Source organism: Seriola aureovittata, chromosome 2 (assembly GCF_021018895.1).
Source record: "Seriola aureovittata isolate HTS-2021-v1 ecotype China chromosome 2, ASM2101889v1, whole genome shotgun sequence".
Lineage (NCBI taxonomy): Eukaryota > Metazoa > Chordata > Actinopteri > Carangiformes > Carangidae > Seriola > Seriola aureovittata.
In genome coordinates, this window is record NC_079365.1 from 24,543,711 (window position 1) to 24,566,424 (window position 22,714).

The following is a 22,714-nucleotide window of genomic DNA, read 5'->3' on the forward strand; positions in this document are numbered from 1 at the left end:
GTGCAGAGGGCAACAAGCTGTGCTGCCATTCAACCAAGGTGTCCTGGTTGTGCATCCATGCAGAACAAGCACATGTTGGATTAATGATCACACTCTGGTAATTCTTAAGGTGTGTATGTGTGCTGGAAGGGGGAGGGGGAGGGCAATACCACAATCATTAAATATTACGTGTAATTACAAGCACTCCATTAACCCCAGCGTTTCTTTGAGAGCATACTAAGCAATGGGCAAACAAGTAGCCCGTGGTACACACACGTCACATTAGTGCACAGCACAATGCAGCGGTGGCAGTGGCCTCTGAGGAACTCATTATGCCCCTGACTTGTGAGAGGACTGTTTAGACAAGTAGTTTGTGCCACATGACAGGTCTAATTCCTCATCTGCAGCTCAAACATTGACCAGACTGCCCCAAAATGCACCACTCTCTTCACTCTTAATGAAGAGGACACACCACTGCCTCCGGAGGAACGACAGCCCCCCGGGAAGTCACAGTGCCTTAAGAAGACGCCAGATTTGTCTTTTATTTTTGTTCCCCACTACGCTTATTAACAGAGAGGCATGATGTGCTGCGCCTGCAGATGACGCCATCTGGTTACCTCTCATGTGTCAAAATGTAAAAATGTTAAAAGTTGCATTAGAGGGAACTACTGTAGTTGTTTTGCTGTCCTGACAGAAAACAGACCACCCACTCAGCTGTGACAAGATAAAATAAAAAATAATAGAGTGCAGAAAAATGTCTAACTGTCACATGCAGGCTGCAGCTGAGAAAGGTCCCTTTTTGTTACAGAGGTAACGCACACATGACTGCTTGATGATGAGCTGCACTTCTTAGAAATTAGCCCCTATTAGAACAACGTGAGCAGTCTGTTAGGCAGATAGATAGATAGATAGATAGATAGATAGATAGATAGATAGATAGATAGATAGATAGATAGATAGATAGATACGTACTTTATTTATCCCCTAAGGGAAATTCATGATGGTGTTCAATTCCTGATTTATATGAAACTGCTGTCAGAAATCTTTACCTGTGATAAAGATTTTTCCAGGGGAAGACGTATCCAAAATCTGGCGTAGCAGAGCAGAAAGTCTCATGATTGGAGTGATGGTTGAACAACAGTCTTTATCAACCTGTAACAGATGAAAAAGATTTATTAAAAACAGCATTGATTACAACATTGATAAATATAGGATCTTAATAAATACAGGATTGGAACATGCTGTCAAATTAATTAACAAGTCTTTTAATACAAGGACCTAAACAACAGTAAGTACAGAAGTACAATAGGCTCATATCTTGAATCCCTACACACGCACTAAAACCCCGAGCAAAAAACATGCACATCAACCTCTTTGATTATATGTAAATCACATAGTCCAAAAATAAAAACTAGACTTTAAAGTGATATTACAAAAAGATTTTTAAACAAATTAATACTGAAATCTTTCGGACTTAAAAATGTATGTTATATATGAGCAGTGATAACAGGTGTAAAGCATGTGAGCATATTTACAGTAGCTTGAAGCCACTGTAAAAGAGCTGTCAATCTGTGGAAGGTCTTAGAAAAGCAAGCACGACTAAAGGACCCATGAAGCTGTTAATATAATCATATCAGCAGTGTTAATGCTGGGAGTGTTACTGCATTATTCTCTCCAAACCACCAGTGTGGGATTCATGGTCCATTTTCCTCTGTTAGTGACAGTGGTGTCCATACGAGCACTTAAAGGCTCGAGCACATTATCCCAACTGTGACAGTGAAAAGCAGAGAGCTTCAAAGCGCTTTTTAAAAACTCTGGAAATTGGAGTACAAGAAGAAAGAGGAAAAAAGTTGGGCACGATTAAAATCTTTCATAGAAAAGATGAACAGCTTATCAACAGTATAGATGCGCTTAATATATTTATATAAACATAATGCCTCTCTCCTTCATAAAGTCACCATAATCCTCCCATGATCACTAACTGCTTTGTGATGTGGGCGGCATTGTCACACAGGCGATGCTGAGTAAAAAGGTAATGCCGTAATCCAGCGGGGCTGACTCATCGAGATGTGGATTAGGGCGCTGCATCCTCCAACGTTGAAACAAAGAGCAAGAAAAAAAATACTCATCAGCAGAAATCCATCAGCAGCAATTGGACACGTTTACCCTTTTGTTCTTAACTGGGATGCTCATTGTGTTTTAGGGGACTTAATAATAAACCAGCCTTGGCACACAAAGAAAAAAAAACAACGCAGGGGCTTAAAGCTTTCATCAGTGTATGAAGGTATAGACGTTTGTGAAAGTTGATGCAAAAAGCAATTAGACATGAAGTTCCCTCGTCCTCCCTCTGAGGAGGACCTTTCCACATTCCACCATGATTAAACTGGTTGCTGCACTGGATGTGTGGCTCATCGAGTTTCCATTGGGAAGCTCACAGAGAAATCTTTGGTGTGCTTTCTTTGTGACACGTCGTTACAGCTTGTCTTAAAAACAGCACACAGGAATACATTGTTATCACAGTGATAAAGCAGAGGACACCTTGGGCTGACAGCAGGAATGGTGGGAAAAGTGTGTTTGAGGTCAGGCGGGGGTCAGTCGTCAACCCCTGGACCTCCTGGGGAAATCCAGCTGTTCAAAGGCAGTTTTTCTATGTCCTTTGGAGGCACAGATTGTAAGAGATTAATGGACATTGCTCAGTGGCAAGCAACACAGAGCTGGTTGCAAAAGCCAACAACTGGGTTTGCCTATGTCATTTTATAATTTGAGATGATTTCTTCCAACAATATTTCTACAGTGTTGTTAAGGTGAACAAAAGAAAACCACTCCGTTAAGGTGAAGCCATATCCAACCTGGACTACTGTTTTGTTTCAAATCAGTCATAAAGCTTGACATAATGTCTATGCTGATATGTCGGGTGCTGGGTTTTGAATTTCGCTGATTCTCGAGTCGTTATTTTTGTTACCCAACCTACAACAATTTGTACGGCTGCGTTGGTCTTTGTCGTAATTTTTGCGGCAGTTCTGTGTGTTTTTCATGTATGTAACTTGCTAGCGATGCCGGAAGATGGCATTTCCATTCTTAATCCCACCAGGGTTTGTACAATATGTGATTCCATTTGCCATATATCCAGTAATGTAGGTTTAGTCACTCCCAGACACCCTCTCTCAGTAAATAAATGCCACTGGTGGCTGTGTAACTATGACAGTTAATGAGAGATACGCCTGAGAGTGCTGGTTATTAGCTGACTGTATCAAGCTAACTGTATGACTGATATTATGGCAGCACAGAAATAAACACCAGCCTCTCGTCCATCACTCCTCAACTCAACACAATGCAATGTCAAGGGGTTGTTCAACTAGCTAGTATCAAACATGTCTGGTTGAGCTAAGTTGCATGGATTTACACCTGCAAAGCTATGACTGGCTGATCATCAATGAGCAAAATACCACACTATATTTGAACTGTGACACAAATCGGATATGTGAGCAATGATTCAGAAGCCTGGAACCACGTTTGGTGAGATCGTGGTCACGGTTGAGAGGGAGGGAAAAACCAACAGTAATTGTTGGTCTGTCACAGCTTGAAAGTCAGACACGCTACATGTGCATTCACCATGCTACGCTCCACACTTCACATAGTTTCTGCTTTGCAACACAATGGACACAGTACTTCCTGCATTGTCTCTGAAATCTCACGCTCAAGAATCATCCAACATGACCATAATTCTTAATGTATATGTGTTGTCATGAGGAAACATCTCCGTCAGCCAAAGCAGTTGAGAATGTCTTCAAATTAGAAAGACAAAGAAAAAAAATGTTATAGATTCACAAACATCATATTGGTTTCTAATAGATTAGCATGATAATGAAAATAACAACGACAGTACATAAGTTTTCTTTGACAGATTCATACTTGCACACAAAACCATTCAGCCTTGTGCAGCAGATGATGATAATTGTTCCCTCATTTAGGCATAGCTGGCAACCCTGTGCTATTCAACGAAAATGGAGATGCCCCCGGTCGCTACGAGATCTACCAGTACCAGATCCGAAACAAGACTGCTGAATATAAAATCATCGGCCACTGGACAGATCAGCTCAACCTTACTGTAAGTACTGCTCTGTCTCCTCTATGCCCACACACATCAACACAAAAGCTTTGACTGCATTCATCCTTCAAGTGTAATGCTTGTTTTAGTGTTTGCAATGAAAATCCTTCCCTGAAAAGTTGTTTTCTCCGGCTTTGCAGCTGCATGTTTGCGCACTAACACGTCCCAAACCATTTGATAGCGCTTAATGCCATCTTCAAAGGTGTAAATATCCAGAGGGCGCTTTAAATGATTAACAGGGCGGATTGTGATGAAAAGAAAGCTACGAGAGCTTAAGGACAGACATATTTAATATAATCTCTCCAGACGGCATCACTGACTCCCAAAAACAATACTGTGGGCAGGGGGTGTGATGAAGTAACGGTATTATAACAGTAAATTACATAAAGGAACCAAACAAATTATGTTTTGACAAAATGAAGAGGAGGCCTTGGGCAGGAGAAAGAGTAAAATGGAACACATGAAGAAGCTTGAGAGGAGCTTTGTCTTCTTTACTTCTTGCAACAACATGTGCTATGGAAAAAAAAAAAAGAAAAGAAAAGAAAAAAGCGAGATTTGTGTTGGGCACCTACTGTGGAACGTGCCAGTTCTGTCTCTAAAGCTGGCTGTGTTTAATTAGTGTTCTTTGAGTTTTTAATTAAATGCACTTTTAGAGACAAATTTACCGGCTTCGGATGAACAGCCACAATTGAATAAAACTGATAACGTAACATTAAAGAAAGTTTATCTTTCATTTGTCTGATCAAAGACAGCAGAGTATTGATTTCTAACACAAACAACTACATACAAAAAAAACAAAAAAACTGTCAGTTCCCTGCAGAGCAAGCAGTGGGTTTCCCCTTTCCTCCTCTGCCTTGCCCTTCAGTTAATTTCACCTCCCACTGGAAAATCTTGCTGAATCCATGAGGAGCGCTTCACTTGACCCCTAGATTGACCTTCGCAACCCCACCCGAATAAATAGATAAAACCAAGTATTATAGGAGCTTGTCGAGATTGTCCTTGACCTCAAAGGACGCTGAGGATTTTTTGGGATCAGTAAAGTATCACTACCTCTACATGCCACCTATTTTACAGGATATAGACAGCTTAGTAGAAATCTCTTCTCATCTGTCTTTGCGTCCATTCACTTTTATCCGTGTCTCCCCCTTCCTCCGTCGCAGGTTCCTTCAATGCAGTGGCCCGGCGGTGTCCGCCAGATCCCTTCCTCGATCTGCAGCCAGCCCTGCCAGCCCGGCGAGCGCAAGAAGATCGTGAAAGGCATCCCTTGCTGTTGGCACTGCGAACGGTGCGATGGTTATCAGTACCAGGCGGACACCTACACATGTAAGATGTGTCGCTTCGATTTGCGGCCCAATGAAAATCACACGGGCTGCGTTCCAATCCCCATTGTTAAGCTGGAGTGGAGCTCTCCATGGGCAGTCATCCCTGTGCTTATTGCAGTCGTCGGCATCATGGCCACTTTATTTGTGGTGGTCACGTTCATCCGCCACAACGACACTCCCATTGTGAAAGCATCAGGCCGAGAGCTGAGCTATGTGCTGCTGACTGGCATCTTCCTCTGTTACGCCACAACGTTCCTGATGATTTCAACCCCTGATGTAGGAATCTGCTCCCTGCGCCGGATCTTCTTGGGTCTGGGGATGAGCATCAGTTATGCTGCCCTGCTCACCAAAACCAATCGTATTTATCGCATCTTTGAGCAGGGCACCATGTCTGTGAGTGCGCCCAGATTCATTTCTCCAGCCTCCCAGCTCGTCATCACGTTCACCCTGGCCTCAGTGCAGCTGCTCGGGGTGTGCATCTGGTTTGGCGTAGATCCCTCCAAGGCCATTATTGACTATGAGGACCAGAGGACGTCTAACCCGGTGCTGGCTCGTGGTGTGCTCAAGTGTGACATCTCTGACCTGTCTCTGATCTGCCTGCTGGGCTACAGCATGCTGCTCATGGTCACCTGTACAGTCTACGCCATTAAAACCAGAGGGGTGCCGGAGACCTTCAATGAGGCGAAACCAATTGGTTTTACCATGTACACCACCTGCATTATTTGGCTAGCATTCATCCCAATCTTCTTTGGCACTTCACAGTCCACAGAAAAGGTAAGCTTACAACTACTTCTGGACTGCAGTTTGTTTTCTTTTCTTCATTTGTCTAACTCATGGCAATACTTCAAGGGTTTTAGAAATCTCCACGGCTGCAAAAAGCTACTTAAATCCTAAATCTATTTACTTGCCTTTTTAATTCCTCTGTCTATGTCTTTGCTTTCATATTTCCTCTAGGGTTGTTCGGAACCCATTTACAATATTGGAGGAGTGTGTGTGCAGATGCGCACCAAGAAAGTGATTTTAACGAAAACATTACCACACAGTAGCAGTGGTGGAAGTTCAAAGAGCAATTACTGAAGTACTTTAATATATTATAAGGTACATATATAATATTGTAAAGTATTTCATTTGCTACTACTAGTAATTGCTACTAATCTACTTTTGATTCCACTTCATTTGTTGGATGTCTGTAGTTGCTACTTACTTTGCAGATGATTCCACAAACAAAACATATCATCAGCAAATAAAATCTGATTCCTTTTCATAGATAGAACCAGTGGATTACAGCAACGATTGTTCTGCATTGATCAACTCTTGTGACCGCCAACACCCAATGGACCACAACTCCCAGATTGTGGTCCAGGTTAAATTACCCAGCACACTACTTAACCATATATTAGGCCACCTACATTACACCTCTGTTTACATGTTATTGCATGAATAATAATAATATGATCACATAATTACCCCAAATAAGTGACAGGGGCTATATTGTGTATAGTGAGTACTTTTACTTTTGATACCTAGTACAGAAGTACATTTTTCTGTTAATACTTCTGTACTTTTACTTTTACGTTTTAAGTGCTTCTTCCACTTCTGCACAAACAATTAGTCAGTGTTTTTGAAACGGAAGTTTAGCTATCTTTAAATGTGAAGCTCCATCTCACATGGAGCACAAATGTTCAATTTCTTATCAAAATATCCACCACTGCTTTTGTTTTAGGGCAACAGCAATTTTAGAAATAAAGTTAATAGAACTACTAGAACTAATAGAACAACTACAGAGGAGGCATCATGTGGAAGTCTTAGATTTTGAAAACACTAACATAATCTACCAAGTGTGAACACAGAGTTTTATGATTGCATTCTCTTATAAGTCTGCAGGCAGCACGCAAGCCTATGACTCATGTATATGTGATGGCTATATGCCACAGAGCATTAGAAACCCATGAGCTGTTTGCACAAGCTCACACTCGCATTCCCATGTCAAATCAATGCACCTGACCTCATGAACCGTGGACCTGGATCACATCCAGTGGGAGCACTGGGAGGGTACAGGTCAAGAGGGATCCAAAAGGGCTTGGAACTCACATACAGAGGAGACACTCTGGGTCCAAAGCCAAAGGGGTACAAAATTGACACAGTAGAAATGTGTAGATTCAGTTGAAAGAGGTCTTTTGGCAGTGTAACAAAAGGGGTTCAGTGGCTACAAGAGAGGACAAGAGGGAAAAGCCTCATACTGGCATGGACACTATCAGCGGTGCCAGCATGGGTCTGACAGATGCAACAAATTAATCCTTACCTCCTCCCCTTCGGGATTAAACAAAACAATGCATCAAAATGCTGGCCTAGAAAACTGGCTGTGATAGTTACCTTTGTGGAAGAACATTCTTGAGAGACAGTGTGTGTGCATTGTATCGCACTCAGCAGCCCAAAATCATTTCTGTAGTCTACAGCATTGCAGAAAATCTGCATATGACTGCAGCCAATTGCATTACATTAATAATGAAGTATGTGACCAGCAGTACAATGACTTATTTTCATATGCTGCATGTTATGTTAACACCACAAAGCCCAAACTGCTGCAAATCTGCATATTGGCCCTCTCCTACCACATAAATCCACTGATGTCAACACTAAAACCGAGCAACAGCTTCTACATGTTGAAAACAATGAGAGCTATGCAGAGCTCCAAAAGAAAACGGCTTGTTTTGAGCTCCATTTACTGAAATATATTCACGAAAACGTACCGAGATGTCGACCATCATTACTGTACATTCTCGATTATCATACACTTAGCATACAGGGTGAAGGAAAGGCAGTCCATGTGCAAAGTCCACATTATTTTTTAATGGGAGTGTTGCACATCTTAAGTCGCATGTCAACAGCAGCCATGGATATCAGCATGCTCTTTGTTTAATCATTCCATCTCCCCTCTGAAGATGAAAGAGAATTATACAATCACAGAGAGATTGAACAGCTTTTTTGGAGGATGAGGTAATCCATTAGCTAGCATGGCTTTGAATAGTAAAATAGAAGTGAAAAAAAAAATCTTTGAAGGGTAAGTAGAGTCTTTTTGTTTCTTCTTCTTCCATACCCCGGATGAATTAAATTTACAAAACCAAGAAAAACTTCTCTCATGCAGGCTTAATATAAGACATTAAGTTTCTTGCTCCAAATTATATGAGTCGCTCATTAATTATTATTTCATGTAGAACTGTACACATAATGGCTGGGAGATAGTTCCAATTTTATCATTTAGAAAACTTCTACCACTGCCCTGAGCAATGTTAAGGTACAACATGAAATGGAACACAAAATGGAAATTTTGCTTTAGTGAATTTTTTTTTCTTTTTTCATTTGAGAGAGAATAATCATATTCAATACATAACCAAAATGGCCTTTGAGTGTTGACTCAGAGAAACTTCACACTCTAATATGGTTTAGTCTAGTCAGGCCATGCGGCTCCAAGTTTCTTTATTGTAGACTTCCTTTAACAGACTGTCCTCCCACGTCCTCAGACGACATTTGTTTACATTCATGTGACGAAGCTCTGTAGTGACTGTAGAAATTATGACTCTTGTCCATCAGAAGCGAAGGAGGAAGTAGTGTAGGGCTGCAACTAACAATTACTTTCAGTATTGATAATTATTATAATTTTTTTAAAATCACTCTGTGAAATAAAAAATAATTGTGAAATGTGTTGATCACAGTTTCCTGTTGTGTACGCTGACGTGTTCTGTTTTGACACCCAGAAATCTTCAGTTCACATTGATATAAAAGCAGCTAATTCTAACCTTTTTTGTCGATAGACTGATCGTTGCAGCTCTGAAGTTGTGTGATGCTATTACAGAGCCTCAACAAAGTACTTATTTTAACCCAAACTGTTTTCTGAACCCTGGCAAAGTTTGTGTTTATGTCTATATTTAATGACCGGGACACACTCACTCCAACTGCTGAGGTGATTATGGGAATCATTTTACGACTGATCGGACCAAGTTGGAGTGGGTCCTGGTGTTGACAGTCAGCAGATAAAAAGTGTGTATGACCTGATTAAACATGATAATGTAAAATACTTTCGATATTTGCAACTGATGTGTGTGACTCGATGGAGACATATTGGTAAACAAACAGCTTTACCTGAAGTTGGCTTTGATTTAGTTCACTCACACACAATTCCCTCTGTTGGCCCTGCATTCCTTCCATTTCCCTCCTTTTTTGGCCTTTTCACCACAAACTGCTCTGCACATAAACAGTGCAAGCTGCTGTGTGCTGTCCATGTTTGTTGTGATACAAGAACACATGACAGATGGGATTTGTGGGGTCTTGTACTGTCAGAACTCCAGTTGTTACTGAGCAGTCGGTCAGTGTGTTGTCTGGTATATTTCCTCAGTTGTGTGGTTTATGCTCTTTCCTGACTGTCGGTGGAAACGGTCTTTATGTGTGCTTTGTCCAGGCTGTGTAACTTTCAGCTTGTCTTCAGATTTGTCCGAAGCTGAACCGATCCTTAACCACAGCGTTGTCAAGTCATAAAACTGATTTATGTTTCCAACAGTAATTATTCACAATTTCGTAATTTTGTCCCCCTGAAGGGACACTTGCAAACAACGTATTTTGTCATTTCATTTGGTCATGTTGGCTTTTGTCACCGAGCTTTGCTAGACTTAATATGGAGGAAAACAAACCCCATGACTGATTCTCTGAGCTGTTACATAAACAATATTCTTATTTAAGGAATTAACATGTCAAAGCAAACACACCTCATAATCATCGTACTGTAAATGACAGGCCCCACAAAGCCTCACAGCCCACAACGACACGTCTTTCAGAGCAATTAAATGCTCCACTTCCTCCGGGTCTTGATTTACCTTATCTAGCTGCCTATGCTCTCATCACCAGTTTACAGCAGGCCTCTGCCTCAGCGTTACAAGCACAGTCATTTATTTGTCATCTGGTGCCAGGATAAATGTAACGAATGCCATGGGAGGCTCTCTCTATCTTTCAAACAGGGACATCTGGTCTATCTATGGAGCGTGATCACCGAACTGTATGCTAGCTTCAGAAATAGATGTGACACCTGCTTACCTGGAGAAACTGTCTAAATCAGCGGCTGTCTCTAAAAGGGAGGCAGGAGGAGGGGCGTGGGGACAAAAGCATCCACGGGAATGAGGCTTCAGCACAATGGGCTCAATTCAAATTCAATCAACCCACACAAAGAGGTCCTGCCATTACAGTGCATGAATGGACTGATGAATTGAGTGGTGTTGTTTATTTCTCTATGAAGTCTCCATCACACTATTGGCACTGTCAACTAAACAACAAAAAAACTGCTGTTAGTGCACTAGTCAGACAAAGAGTGGGAGTTGCAGGGTGTTCAACGAAACCACATGTCAGACAGGAGTAGTGGTGTTAACCCCACCCACCCACCCGCCACAAAAAAAAAAAAATCCTTTCCTTTTCTTTCTTTTTCTCTTTTGAGTCCAAAGACAAACAGAATGATTCACAGTAATCATAGTAATGAAGATTGATGCCACAGAGCAGAGGGAGCTGAACAACATCTTGATCTTCAGAGAACAGTTGTTGCGTTTATTAGGCCTTCAGCAAAGTGGCCCTCTGGGTCTCGGCTGTTGACCTCTGGGTGCTCCAATAATGGTGAACAGGCTGTGAAGCTAATCTAGGCCAAAGGATTGTGATCTTTATAAATTACATTCCCCCATGAAGCTATACTATTGTGTCCCCTAAGGCTTCTATTTGTTTATTAACTTAACTAAATTAGAGTGCAATTAAAGTGAATTCTCATGAAGCAAGCCCCACTGTTGAACATTTCTATAGCATGCTGAGAAATAACCCGGTATCTTAATGTAGAATGGGAATTATGCAGTTTAACTGAATTTGATAGTTTGCCTCCTGAAGCAGAGGCTCTCTAGAGTCCCTGGTTGAAAATAGAATCTGTTTACATTTATTAACCCTCAGATTAATCTTACACTATCAGTGACGACTGACTCACTCAGTTGTGTTACACTCTATGTAGGGTCCTCTCATCGCATATGTGCTCATAGATCCCCATTGTTTCCTTTTCGTCTTTTTCAGTCATTAATGCTGCCATACTTCTTCTACCTTACGTTACGCCTCAGGCAAGATCTGCTGATGGCATGACAGGACTGTGAGATATACAGCAACCCGCTTTTATTAGCTGCATGCTCAGGTGCACTGCAGTTAGGAGAAAACACATTTATGGATTAAACATTGGAGTTGGTCTGATACTGAAAACAGGACTCCATGAAGCAGTACTATGTTGTTGTTTTTTTTATCCAGTAGCACCGTGGTGCCGTCTGATGAAATACCAAACAGAAATATTCTGATTTCAAGAAAGGGTTGGACAATAATATATTATAATATATTGACTTGTGGTGGAATTGTACTGTGACTATATGGCCAAATTGTGATTTGAGATAGACCAAGATTAGCTTATTAAAGATCCATCCGTCTCTGTGTTTATCAGATGATAAATACCAAAGATATGTTTGAGTTAATCTAGAAATATGGTGACATTGTTGCATAGTTTGTCCAATGCAAAGAGCTGACACCCTTTTTCCCAACTGTAAAATGTCCCAGTCAGTCCATGTCTTAGACACACTTGTCTCAAAAAAAAGATTTAAAGGATCTTTGTCAAAACTGTTAGTGTGTATTATTTATATATGTATATAAATATAGAATATATAAAATTAACATCAGCCATATATCATTATTGGAATTTTGTAAAACACAAATATCAATACTCACATCAACCAGTATTAGCGAGGTTCTAATTGTGTTATTTTTAGAGACAATCCTGTTATGCGAAGGAATATTTTTAAAAGCATATAGCAGATTTTCAACCATATGTGTGTTGGAGTTTCATTTGATCCATTGTGAAGGCTAAAGCTTCATATTAGATACTTGTATGTTTTGACATGTTGTCAGTTTTTATAGCCTGGTGCTGAAGAAACAATATTCCATTTTAACTAAAACTGAAATCATTAGTGTATTCATAGTAAGTAAAACGTCAGTAATTAATTAGTAACTTTTATTTTATTTTTATTTTAAAACTCCAATCATTTTCTAAGTTTTAGCTTCTCCAGCATGAGAATTTCTTGCTCATATTTTCATTTATATTACTGTAAATTGAATTTCTTTGTGTTTTGGATAATTGATCCCATAAAACAACATTTGAAGATGTCGCCTTGGAAGGTTGTGATGAGCATCTATCACTGTTTTCTGATGTTTTATAGATGTGACAATAAATTGACAAATAATCAGCAGATGAATTGATGATGAAATAGTCGTTAGTTGCCACATGTATCGTTTTATATTTGGAATGGTAAATACGTTTTTGTGTAGAATTTACCATATTGATTTTAGATTAAAACTATATATTGATATTGGATAATGGAAATCTTGATCACTTTTCTTAGATATTTTCATTCAGTATATGTAAGTGACCACACAGATTGACTTTGAAGATAGCTATTCTTGGGGAAAAGGCAGCAGAGAATTTTTTTCTTCTTTTTTTTTTCTGTTCATGCGACTAACAGCACGAGTTCAACAGTCTGTCCCTGAGGCAGTAGTGAACCGAGCCCAGAGCAGTTCACTGGTTAACACTCCCTACAGCTGGGAGGGGACCACTGCAGCTGTCCTTCTATCATACTGCCTCCATTCTTCCATTCTTCTCTCCAGCCAGCAGTCCCACATGGTAGCAGGGCTGGCTGTGCTGAGATGCAGTCAGTCTGGAGGGAAAGCACTGTGGAGAGACACAAATAATAAAGACAAACAAGATATTCAAGCGAAGGTCACAATTGGGGAGCTAAATGTTACTCTGCTTTGATGAGAAACCAGCAGGGGCCTACTCAGGGTCACTCAGTTGATGAAAACTCTGTCAGTTAAAAGAGGGATATATTACTTTAAAAGTAGACTCATATAAAAATATTTACTGTTAAAAGTACAAAGCCTATGAATAAGAGCATGTTTGAATTAATTCTATCATGGCCACAAAAAACACTTAATTCTGATTTGCTGGATCATATATTATTTCAGGTCATATATTATGTCAATCATGTCATGGTTTAATTTCAGTTGTAAATCACTCGTGGTAGCCAAAGAAAAATGATAAACACTGCACTTTTTCCCAATCCTACACCTACTTGTTTGTCTCGCCCACAGCAGTTTTTATATTGAAAATATGCCTGTCCCATCTTAGAGAGAAAATAACATACATTATTATAATTGTTTAATAAACCGCCTTAAGAGGACAGGAGATGAAAGTATGCCTTATTAAATGCCATTTAAAGTGAAAAACAAACAAAAACAGCTTCCGCTTGGGGCAGTGTGAGAAAGTGGAGATAAAAAATGTAGTAATGTTTTATGTAGTTTCCCTCAGAAGCAGATTCACACCAGATGCAGGCTTCAGAGCGGGGTTGAATTTGCTGTTTACTGATCAAATCAGAGCTGAAACGATTAGTTAATTAATTACTTGATCAACAGAAAAATTAACTATTTTCATAATCGATCATTGTTTTAGTAATTTAGTAAACAAAAATGACAAACATGTTTGTGGGGATTTGCAGATTTTCTGTTCCATATCATTGTAAAGTGAAAGTCTTTAGACTGTTGGTCAGACAAAACAAGATGTTTGAAAAAGTTGCATCTAGAAACTGTGACTTATTTTCTGACATTTTATATGTAGTTGATTAATTACACTAAGAAAATAATGAGCAGATAAATTGATAATGAAAATAATTGTTAGATCAAATTTGGATTAGCAATGGCAATTTTTTAAATTGCTTGACTTGACAAGCGAGTATGACAATTTTTTTTTACGATTGCTTAGGCACAATTTTGAAAACAGAGATTTTTTCACACACAATTCACAAAACCAAACACCCAAAGTGCAAAACACCTCGTATATCCTTAAAATGAAGCACTGCATTCAAAACTACATAAACTCTTATCAAAATCAAACTTTTGCACCAAATGGCAAACACTACATTCATATTACCAGATTCTTGTCCAACCAACTACACACTGTTGTTTTCAATCCAAACCACTTTCATCTTTGGTGGTCTTGTCATCATAGTTCTGAGGGAAGAGAATTCTGCTGAGAGAATTTGTTCAAGTTTGAATATATGCAGAAACACAAATACTGTTGAAACAAAACAACAACAAATCAAATCAATCAGTCAGTCAATCAATCAAATGCACAGTACATCTTACATTACTGTTGTAGGAACCAAAAAATTTCTATCAAATACAGCCAACAGAAAATTAAAATTTGAGGGGAAATAAATTACAAGACAAAAGAAAAGAAAATATTTAGGCGTCATCTTGCTGCCTCACTGGGTCTGCCCACAGCACCTCATCAAGATCAATGAGGGAAGAATCATCCAGTCCTGGACAGCACCCACATCAGTGTCATCACATGCCTCTTTCATTGCCTGTTGAAGAGCCGTGTGCACATAGGGCTAATGGTCATACACCTTCCTCCACCGTGCAGAGAAAAACTCAGCTGGACTGAGAAATGGAGAGTAGGGTGGAAGGTATTGAACAAGAAATTTTGGGTAATCAACAAACCCATTTTAGATCAGGGCTCTGCGATGGAAGCTAACACTGTCCCATACGGTCACATATCTATGCTGCTCTGTGTCGTCCATGTGGTCCGCCGGTATCACAGTGTTGAACAGTCTGTCCAAAAATGTGAGAATGTGGTCTGTGTTGTATCAACCAATGTTGGCATGGCAGTGGAGGACACCATTTACAATGGCTTTGTGAGCAATGTGACCAAAAAGTGATGGACACAGTATGATTGGTGGAATACTGAATTATGCAGAGTGAATGGTATTCTGGTTACATACCTGTGCTCAAGTCTAAATGTCCGGATGATAGAGGCTACGGTAAATCAGCTCATGTTGGAGGGTCCCTCTGTCCAGCCTCTCTCATTGTCAACCCATGGTTGATAACATGGTCAGCTAATGTTGCCCAGATTTCATCTGAAAGCTGTGCCCTGCTTTGTCCTTGTCCTTGTCCTCCAGCTCTACCCCTACCTCTCATTCTCACCCTCCCTCCACCTCTTCCTCTTACTGCTGCTTCCATTGTTGTTGTAAAAATTTAGCTTTTTATAGTGCTTACATCTTGATTGATGAGTCAATAATTAAGCAGTTATGTGTTTGGCCAGGTGGCCTGTGTATTGGCCAACAGGTCCACAGGTGTAGCATTTTGAATAGCAGTGTTTTGAAATGGCAAACAAATGACTTTGTCGGATTCCTGTGTTTTACATAGAGAACTGTGTACAGTGTAGTGCAAAAAGTGTTGTGTTGAATTGCAATTTGGGTGCAAAGGTTTAAATGTGTTTAGAGTTTTGGAGATGTGAGCAGAGGTTTTGCTCCATGAGTGCCAGTTTCAATGATTTAGCAACTGAAAAAAACTGTAATAGGGTCACCAGGATGCTTTTCACATGCTAATACAACCTGTACACATTATTTCAAGATGGTTATTGTAGTCAAACCAGATAAATAGCCTAATTTCTATTAATATCTTGGAATCTGGTTGTATCAGAAACAGAGATCATTTTTGTATGGTCAGCAGGAAACGAAAAATTGAGGCTGTGTTCTTGTCTGTCCTGGATTATGGTGATGTCATCTATAGACACACCTCTGCCTCTACTCGCAAACCCAACTGGTGACAGTTATACTACCATCATTGCACCTTGTATGAAAAGGTTGGGTGGGCATCTCTAACAGCAAGACCTGACAGAGTATAGTATAGTAGTATAGTATAGTATTATATATATATATATATATATAGTATTAGTAAGTCATAAAAAAGTCATGGTATAGTAGGGCACAAAAAAGTCATAGTATTGTAGGGCCTAAAAAGCCATAATAAGTCATAAAGTCATAAGACATAAAAAAGTCACACTATAGTAAGGCATAAAAACATCATAGTATTGTGAAGATTCTGCCTAAGTGTAGTTGTCGTGGGCAGTTACTGTGATTTGTGTCCTCTAAGGTAAATGGAAGGAGGTGAACGCGGCAGCCAGATTTGGAGCACCTGGGCTGCACGCTCCTATCACTCTACCTTTCTCTCACCTGGACTCATCCCTGTCAGCATCTGCATGTTTTCTTTTGTTTGGATTTTGTTTTCGGTTTGCTTCACAATATCTTACAATTCACTATTGATTATTAATTATTATAATAAATATTGTCACCGCCTGTCATCAGTTGTGTCCATTCTGTAATTTGTCGTGGCCTAGGAGCAAGGTTATGAAAGTGTATTAAGGCATAAAAATGTCATAATATAGTAACGCATAAAAAAGTAATAGTGGAAAAAGGCATAAAAAGTCATAGTATAGTAAGGTATAAAAAAAAAAATCATAATATAGTAAAGTATGAAAAAGTCATAGTATTGGAAGGCATAAAGACGGGTTTGTCTAAGTGTAGCTGTCATGGGCAGTTTTGTGCTTTTGTGTCCTCAAAGGTAAACAGAAGGAGGAGATCACAGCAGCCAGATTTGGAGCATCTGGACTGCATGCCCCAATTGCTCTACCCTTCCTCTCACCTGGACTCATCCCTGACAGCGTCAGCATGTTTTTTTTGTTTGGATTTTATTTTTGTTTTGCTTCACAACATCCTAGAATTGATTGTATTCACACATGCACATTCATACCACTGATATTACTGACTGACACACTCCATATTTGTATTTGTCTTTTCAGTTTATTCATTTTTATAATAAATATTGTCACCACTTGTCATCAGTCTTGTCCATTCCCTAATTTTTCGTGGCCTACGAACTGGGTTATGTCAGTATAGTAGGGCTTAAAAAAGTCATAGTATAGTAAGGCAAAAAAAACGTCATGATATAAAAAGGCATAAAAACCATCATAGTACAATAAGGAAAAAAATGTCATAGTATAGTGAGTCACAAAAACATCATAGTATAGTAAGACATAAAATTGTCATAGTATAGTTAGGCATAAAAATGTAACAGTATAATGAGGCATTGAAAAATGTTATATAGTAAGGCATAGAAATGTCATAAGAACGTCATAGTATGCTAAGACATAAAAAAGGTCATAGTATAGTAAGGCATAGAAACATCATAGTATAGTAAGGCATAAAAACGTCACAGTTCAGTAAGGCATAAAAAACGCCATAGTATAGTAAGGCGAAAAAATGTCAAAAAACATCATAGTATACTAAGACATAAAAAGTTGAAAAAACTTCATAGTATATTACGGTATTAAATTGGTCATAGTATAGTACGGCAAAATAAGTTGAAAAAATTACATACTATAGTAAGGCAGAAAAATGCCTAAAAAACGTCATAGTATAGTATGGCAGAAAAATGCTAAAAAAACGTCATAGTATACTATGGCATAAAACGTCAAAAAAACATCATAGTATATTAAGGTATAAAAGGTCATAAAAACGTCATAGTATGGCAAAGCATGAGATGAAATAATATAATTAGGCATAAAAATGCCATAGTATAGTGGAGAGAGACAGGGGGAATGACATGCAGCGAAAGGCCGTCCGATGCGGGATTTGCACCGGGGCCAACTGCAGCGAGGACTGTAGCATCTACACATGGGGCGCCTGCTTAGACCACTACGCCACACGACACCTCAAATCATATATTAAGGTATAAATGTTCATAAAAACGTCATAGTATAGTAAGTCATGAGAAGAAACGATATAATTAGGCATAAAAATGCCAAAAAACATCATAGTATACTATGGCATAAAACGTCAAAAAAAATATCATAGTATATTAAGGTATAAATGGTCATAAAAACATCATAGTATGGTCAGGCATCAAAGGAGATACTACAATAAGGCAGAAAAATACCACAAAACGTCAAAGGAAAGTATGGCAGAAAAATGCCAAAAAACGTCATAGTATACTATGGCATAAAATGTCAAAAAAAAATTATAGTATATTAAGGCATAAAAGGTCATAAATATGTCATAGTATGGTAAGGCATGAGACGAAACATTATAATTAGGCATAAAAATGCCAAAAAACGTCATAGTATACTATGGCAGAAAAATGCTAAAAAACGTCAAAGTAAAGTATGGCAGAAAAATGCCAAAAAACGTCATAGTATACTATGGCATAAAACGTCAAAAAAATTACATACTATATTAAGGCATAAAAGGTCATAAAAACGTCATAGTATGGTCAGGCATGAAAGGAGATACTATAATAAGGCAGAAAAATGACAAAAAACGTCATAGTATACTATGGCATAAAATGTCAAAAAAAAATCATAGTATATTTAGGCATAAAAGGTCATAAAAACGTCATAGTATGGCAAAGCATGAGACGAAATAATATAATTAGGCATAAAAATGCCAAAAAACGTCATATTATAGTACAGTAGAAAAATGCTAAAAAACGTCATAGTATACTATGGCATAAAATGTCAAAAAAACATCATAGTATATTAAGGTATAAATGGTCATAAAAACGTCATAGTATGGTAAGTCATGAGAAGAAACGATATAATTAGGCATAAAAATGCCAAAAAACATCATAGTATAGTATGGCAGAAAAATGCTAAAAAACGTCATAGTATACTATGGCATAAAATGTCAAAAAAAATATCATAGTATATTAAGGTATAAATGGTCATAAAAACGTCATAGTATGTTCAGGCATCAAAGGAGATACTATAATAAGGCAGAAAAATACCACAAAACGTCAAAGGAAAGTATGGCAGAAAAATGCCAAAAAACGTCATAGTATACTATGGCATAAAATGTCAAAAAAAAAATCATAGTATATTAAGGCATAAAAGGTCATAAATATGTCATAGTATGGTAAGGCATGAGACGAAACATTATAATTAGGCATAAAAATGCCAAAAAACGTCATAGTATACTATGGCAGAAAAATGCCAAAAAACGTCATAGTATACTATGGCATAAAACGTCAAAAAAAAATCATAGTATATTAAGGTATAAATGGTCATAAAAACGTCATAGTATGGTAAGTCATGAGAAGAAACGATATAATTAGGCATAAAAATGCCAAAAAACATCATAGTATAGTATGGCAGAAAAATGCTAAAAAACGTCATAGTATACTATGGCATAAAACGTCAAAAAAATTACATAGTATATTAAGGCATAAAAGGTCATAAAAACGTCATAGTATGGTCAGGCATCAAAGGAAATAGTATAGTAAGACAGAAAAATGACAAAAAACGTCATAGTATGGCAAAGCATGAGACGAAATAATATAATTAGGCATAAAAATGCCAAAAAACGTCATAGTATACTATGGCAGAAAAATGCTAAAAAACGTCATAGTATACTATGGCATAAAACGTCAAAAAAATTACATACTATATTAAGGCATAAAAGGTCATAAAAACGTCATAGTATGGTCAGGCATCAAAGGAAATAGTATAGTAAGGCAGAAAAATGCCAAAAAACGTCAAAGTAAGGTATGGCAGAAAAATGCCAAAAAACGTCATAGTATACTATGGCATAAAACGTCAAAAAAAAATCATAGTATATTAAGGTATAAATGGTCATAAAAACGTCATAGTATGGTAAGTCATGAGAAGAAACGATATAATTAGGCATAAAAATGCCAAAAAACATCATAGTATAGTATGGCAGAAAAATGCTAAAAAACGTCATAGTATACTATGGCATAAAACGTCAAAAAAATTACATACTATATTAAGGCATAAAAGGTCATAAAAACGTCATAGTATGGTCAGGCATCAAAGGAAATAGTATAGTAAGGCAGAAAAATGCCAAAAAACGTCAAAGTAAAGTATGGCAGAAAAATGCCAAAAAACGTCATAGTATATTAAGGCATAAAACGTCAAAAAAATTACATACTATATTAAGGCATAAAAGGTCATAAAAACGTCATAGTATGGTCAGGCATCAAAGGAAATAGTATAGTAAGACAGAAAAATGCCAAAAAACGTCATAGTATACTATGGCATAAAATGTCAAAAAAAAATCATAGTATATTTAGGCATAAAAGGTCATAAAAACGTCATAGTATGGCAAAGCATGAGACGAAATAATATAATTAGGCATAAAAATGCCATAGTATAGTGGAGAGAGACAGGGGGAATAACATGCAGCGAAAGGCCGTCCAATGCGGGATTTGAACCGGGGCCAACTGCAGCGAGGACTGTAGCCTCTACACATGGGGCGCCTGCTTAGACCACTATGCCACACGACATCTCAAATCATGTATTAAGGTATAAATGTTCATAAAAACGTCATAGTATAGTAAGTCATGAGAAGAAACGATATAATTAGGCATAAAAATGCCAAAAAACATCATAGTATACTATGGCATAAAACGTAAAAAAAAATATCATAGTATATTAAGGTATAAATAGTCATAAAAACGTCATAGTATGGTCAGGCATCAAAGGAGATACTATAATAAGGCAGAAAAATACCACAAAACGTCAAAGGAAAGTATGGCAGAAAAATGCCAAAAAACGTCATAGTATACTATGGCATAAAACGTCAAAAAAACATCATAGTATATTAAGGTATAAATGGTCATAAAAACGTCATAGTATGGTAAGTCATGAGAAGAAACGATATAATTAGGCATAAAAATGCCAAAAAACATCATAGTATCGTATGGCAGAAAAATGCTAAAAAGCGTCATAGTATACTATGGCATAAAATGTCAAAAAAAAAATCATAGTATATTAAGGTATAAAAGGTCATAAAAACGTCATAGTATGGTAAGTTATGAGAAGAAACGATATAATTAGGCATAAAAATGCCAAAAAACATCATAGTAAAGTATGACAGAAAAATGCTAAAAAACGTCATAGTATACTATGGCATAAAACGTCAAAAAAATTACATACTATATTAAGGCATAAAAGGTCATAAAAACGTCATAGTATGGTCAGGCATCAAAGGAAATAGTATAGTAAGACAGAAAAATGCCAAAAAACGTCATAGTATACTATGGCATAAAATGTCAAAAAAAAATCATAGTATATTTAGGCATAAAAGGTCATAAAAACGTCATAGTATGGCAAAGCATGAGACGAAATAATATAATTAGGCATAAAAATGCCAAAAAACGTCATATTATAGTACAGTAGAAAAATGCTAAAAAACGTCATAGTATACTATGGCATAAAATGTCAAAAAAACATCATAGTATATTAAGGTATAAATGGTCATAAAAACGTCATAGTATGGTAAGTCATGAGAAGAAACGATATAATTAGGCATAAAAATGCCAAAAAACATCATAGTATAGTATGGCAGAAAAATGCTAAAAAACGTCATAGTATACTATGGCATAAAATGTCAAAAAAAATATCATAGTATAATAAGGTATAAATGGTCATAAAAACGTCATAGTATGGTCAGGCATCAAAGGAGATACTATAATAAGGCAGAAAAATGCCAAAAAACGTCAAAGTAAAGTATGGCAGAAAAATGCCAAAAAACGTCATAGTATACTATGGCATAAAACGTCAAAAAAAAATCATAGTATATTAAGGTATAAATGGTCATAAAAACGTCATAGTATACTATGGCATAAAACGTCAAAAAAATTACATACTATATTAAGGCATAAAAGGTCATAAAAACGTCATAGTATGGTCAGGCATCAAAGGAAATAGTATAGTAAGACAGAAAAATGCCAAAAAACGTCATAGTATACTATGGCATAAAATGTCCAAAAAAAATCATAGTATATTTAGGCATAAAAGGTCATAAAAACGTCATAGTATGGCAAAGCATGAGACGAAATAATATAATTAGGCATAAAAATGCCATAGTACAGTGGAGAGAGACAGGGGGAATAACATGCAGCGAAAGGCCGTCCAATGCGGGATTTGAACCGGGGCCAACTGCAGCGAGGACTGTAACCTCTACACATGGGGCGCCTGCTTAGACCACTATGCCACACGACATCTCAAATCATGTATTAAGGTATAAATGTTCATAAAAACGTCATAGTATAGTAAGTCATGAGAAGAAACGATATAATTAGGCATAAAAATGCCAAAAAACATCATAGTATACTATGGCATAAAACGTCAAAAAAAATATCATAGTATATTAAGGTATAAATGGTCATAAAAACGTCATAGTATGGTCAGGCATCAAAGGAGATACTATAATAAGGCAGAAAAATACCACAAAACGTCAAAGGAAAGTATGGCAGAAAAATGCCAAAAAACGTCATAGTATACTATGGCATAAAATGTCAAAAAAAAATCATAGTATATTAAGGCATAAAAGGTCATAAA

General features: G+C 37.6%; 1 protein-coding gene across 3 annotated transcripts in view; it reads left to right on the plus strand.

The window, feature by feature from the left end:
* Positions 1-22,714, plus strand: part of LOC130186287 (metabotropic glutamate receptor 4-like) — a 178,837-nt gene that overhangs the window by 131,287 nt on the left and 24,836 nt on the right. For 2 of the 3 annotated variants that reach the window (XM_056403263.1, XM_056403272.1), the window contains exons 8-9: positions 3,951-4,087; positions 5,248-6,183. In XM_056403263.1, the coding sequence (XP_056259238.1) occupies positions 3,951-4,087; positions 5,248-6,183 (1,073 nt within the window). Of the gene's footprint in view, positions 1-3,950; positions 4,088-5,247; positions 6,184-16,917; positions 17,193-22,714 lie in introns of those variants that run through there. The other variant, XM_056403282.1, reaches the window with a different exon arrangement.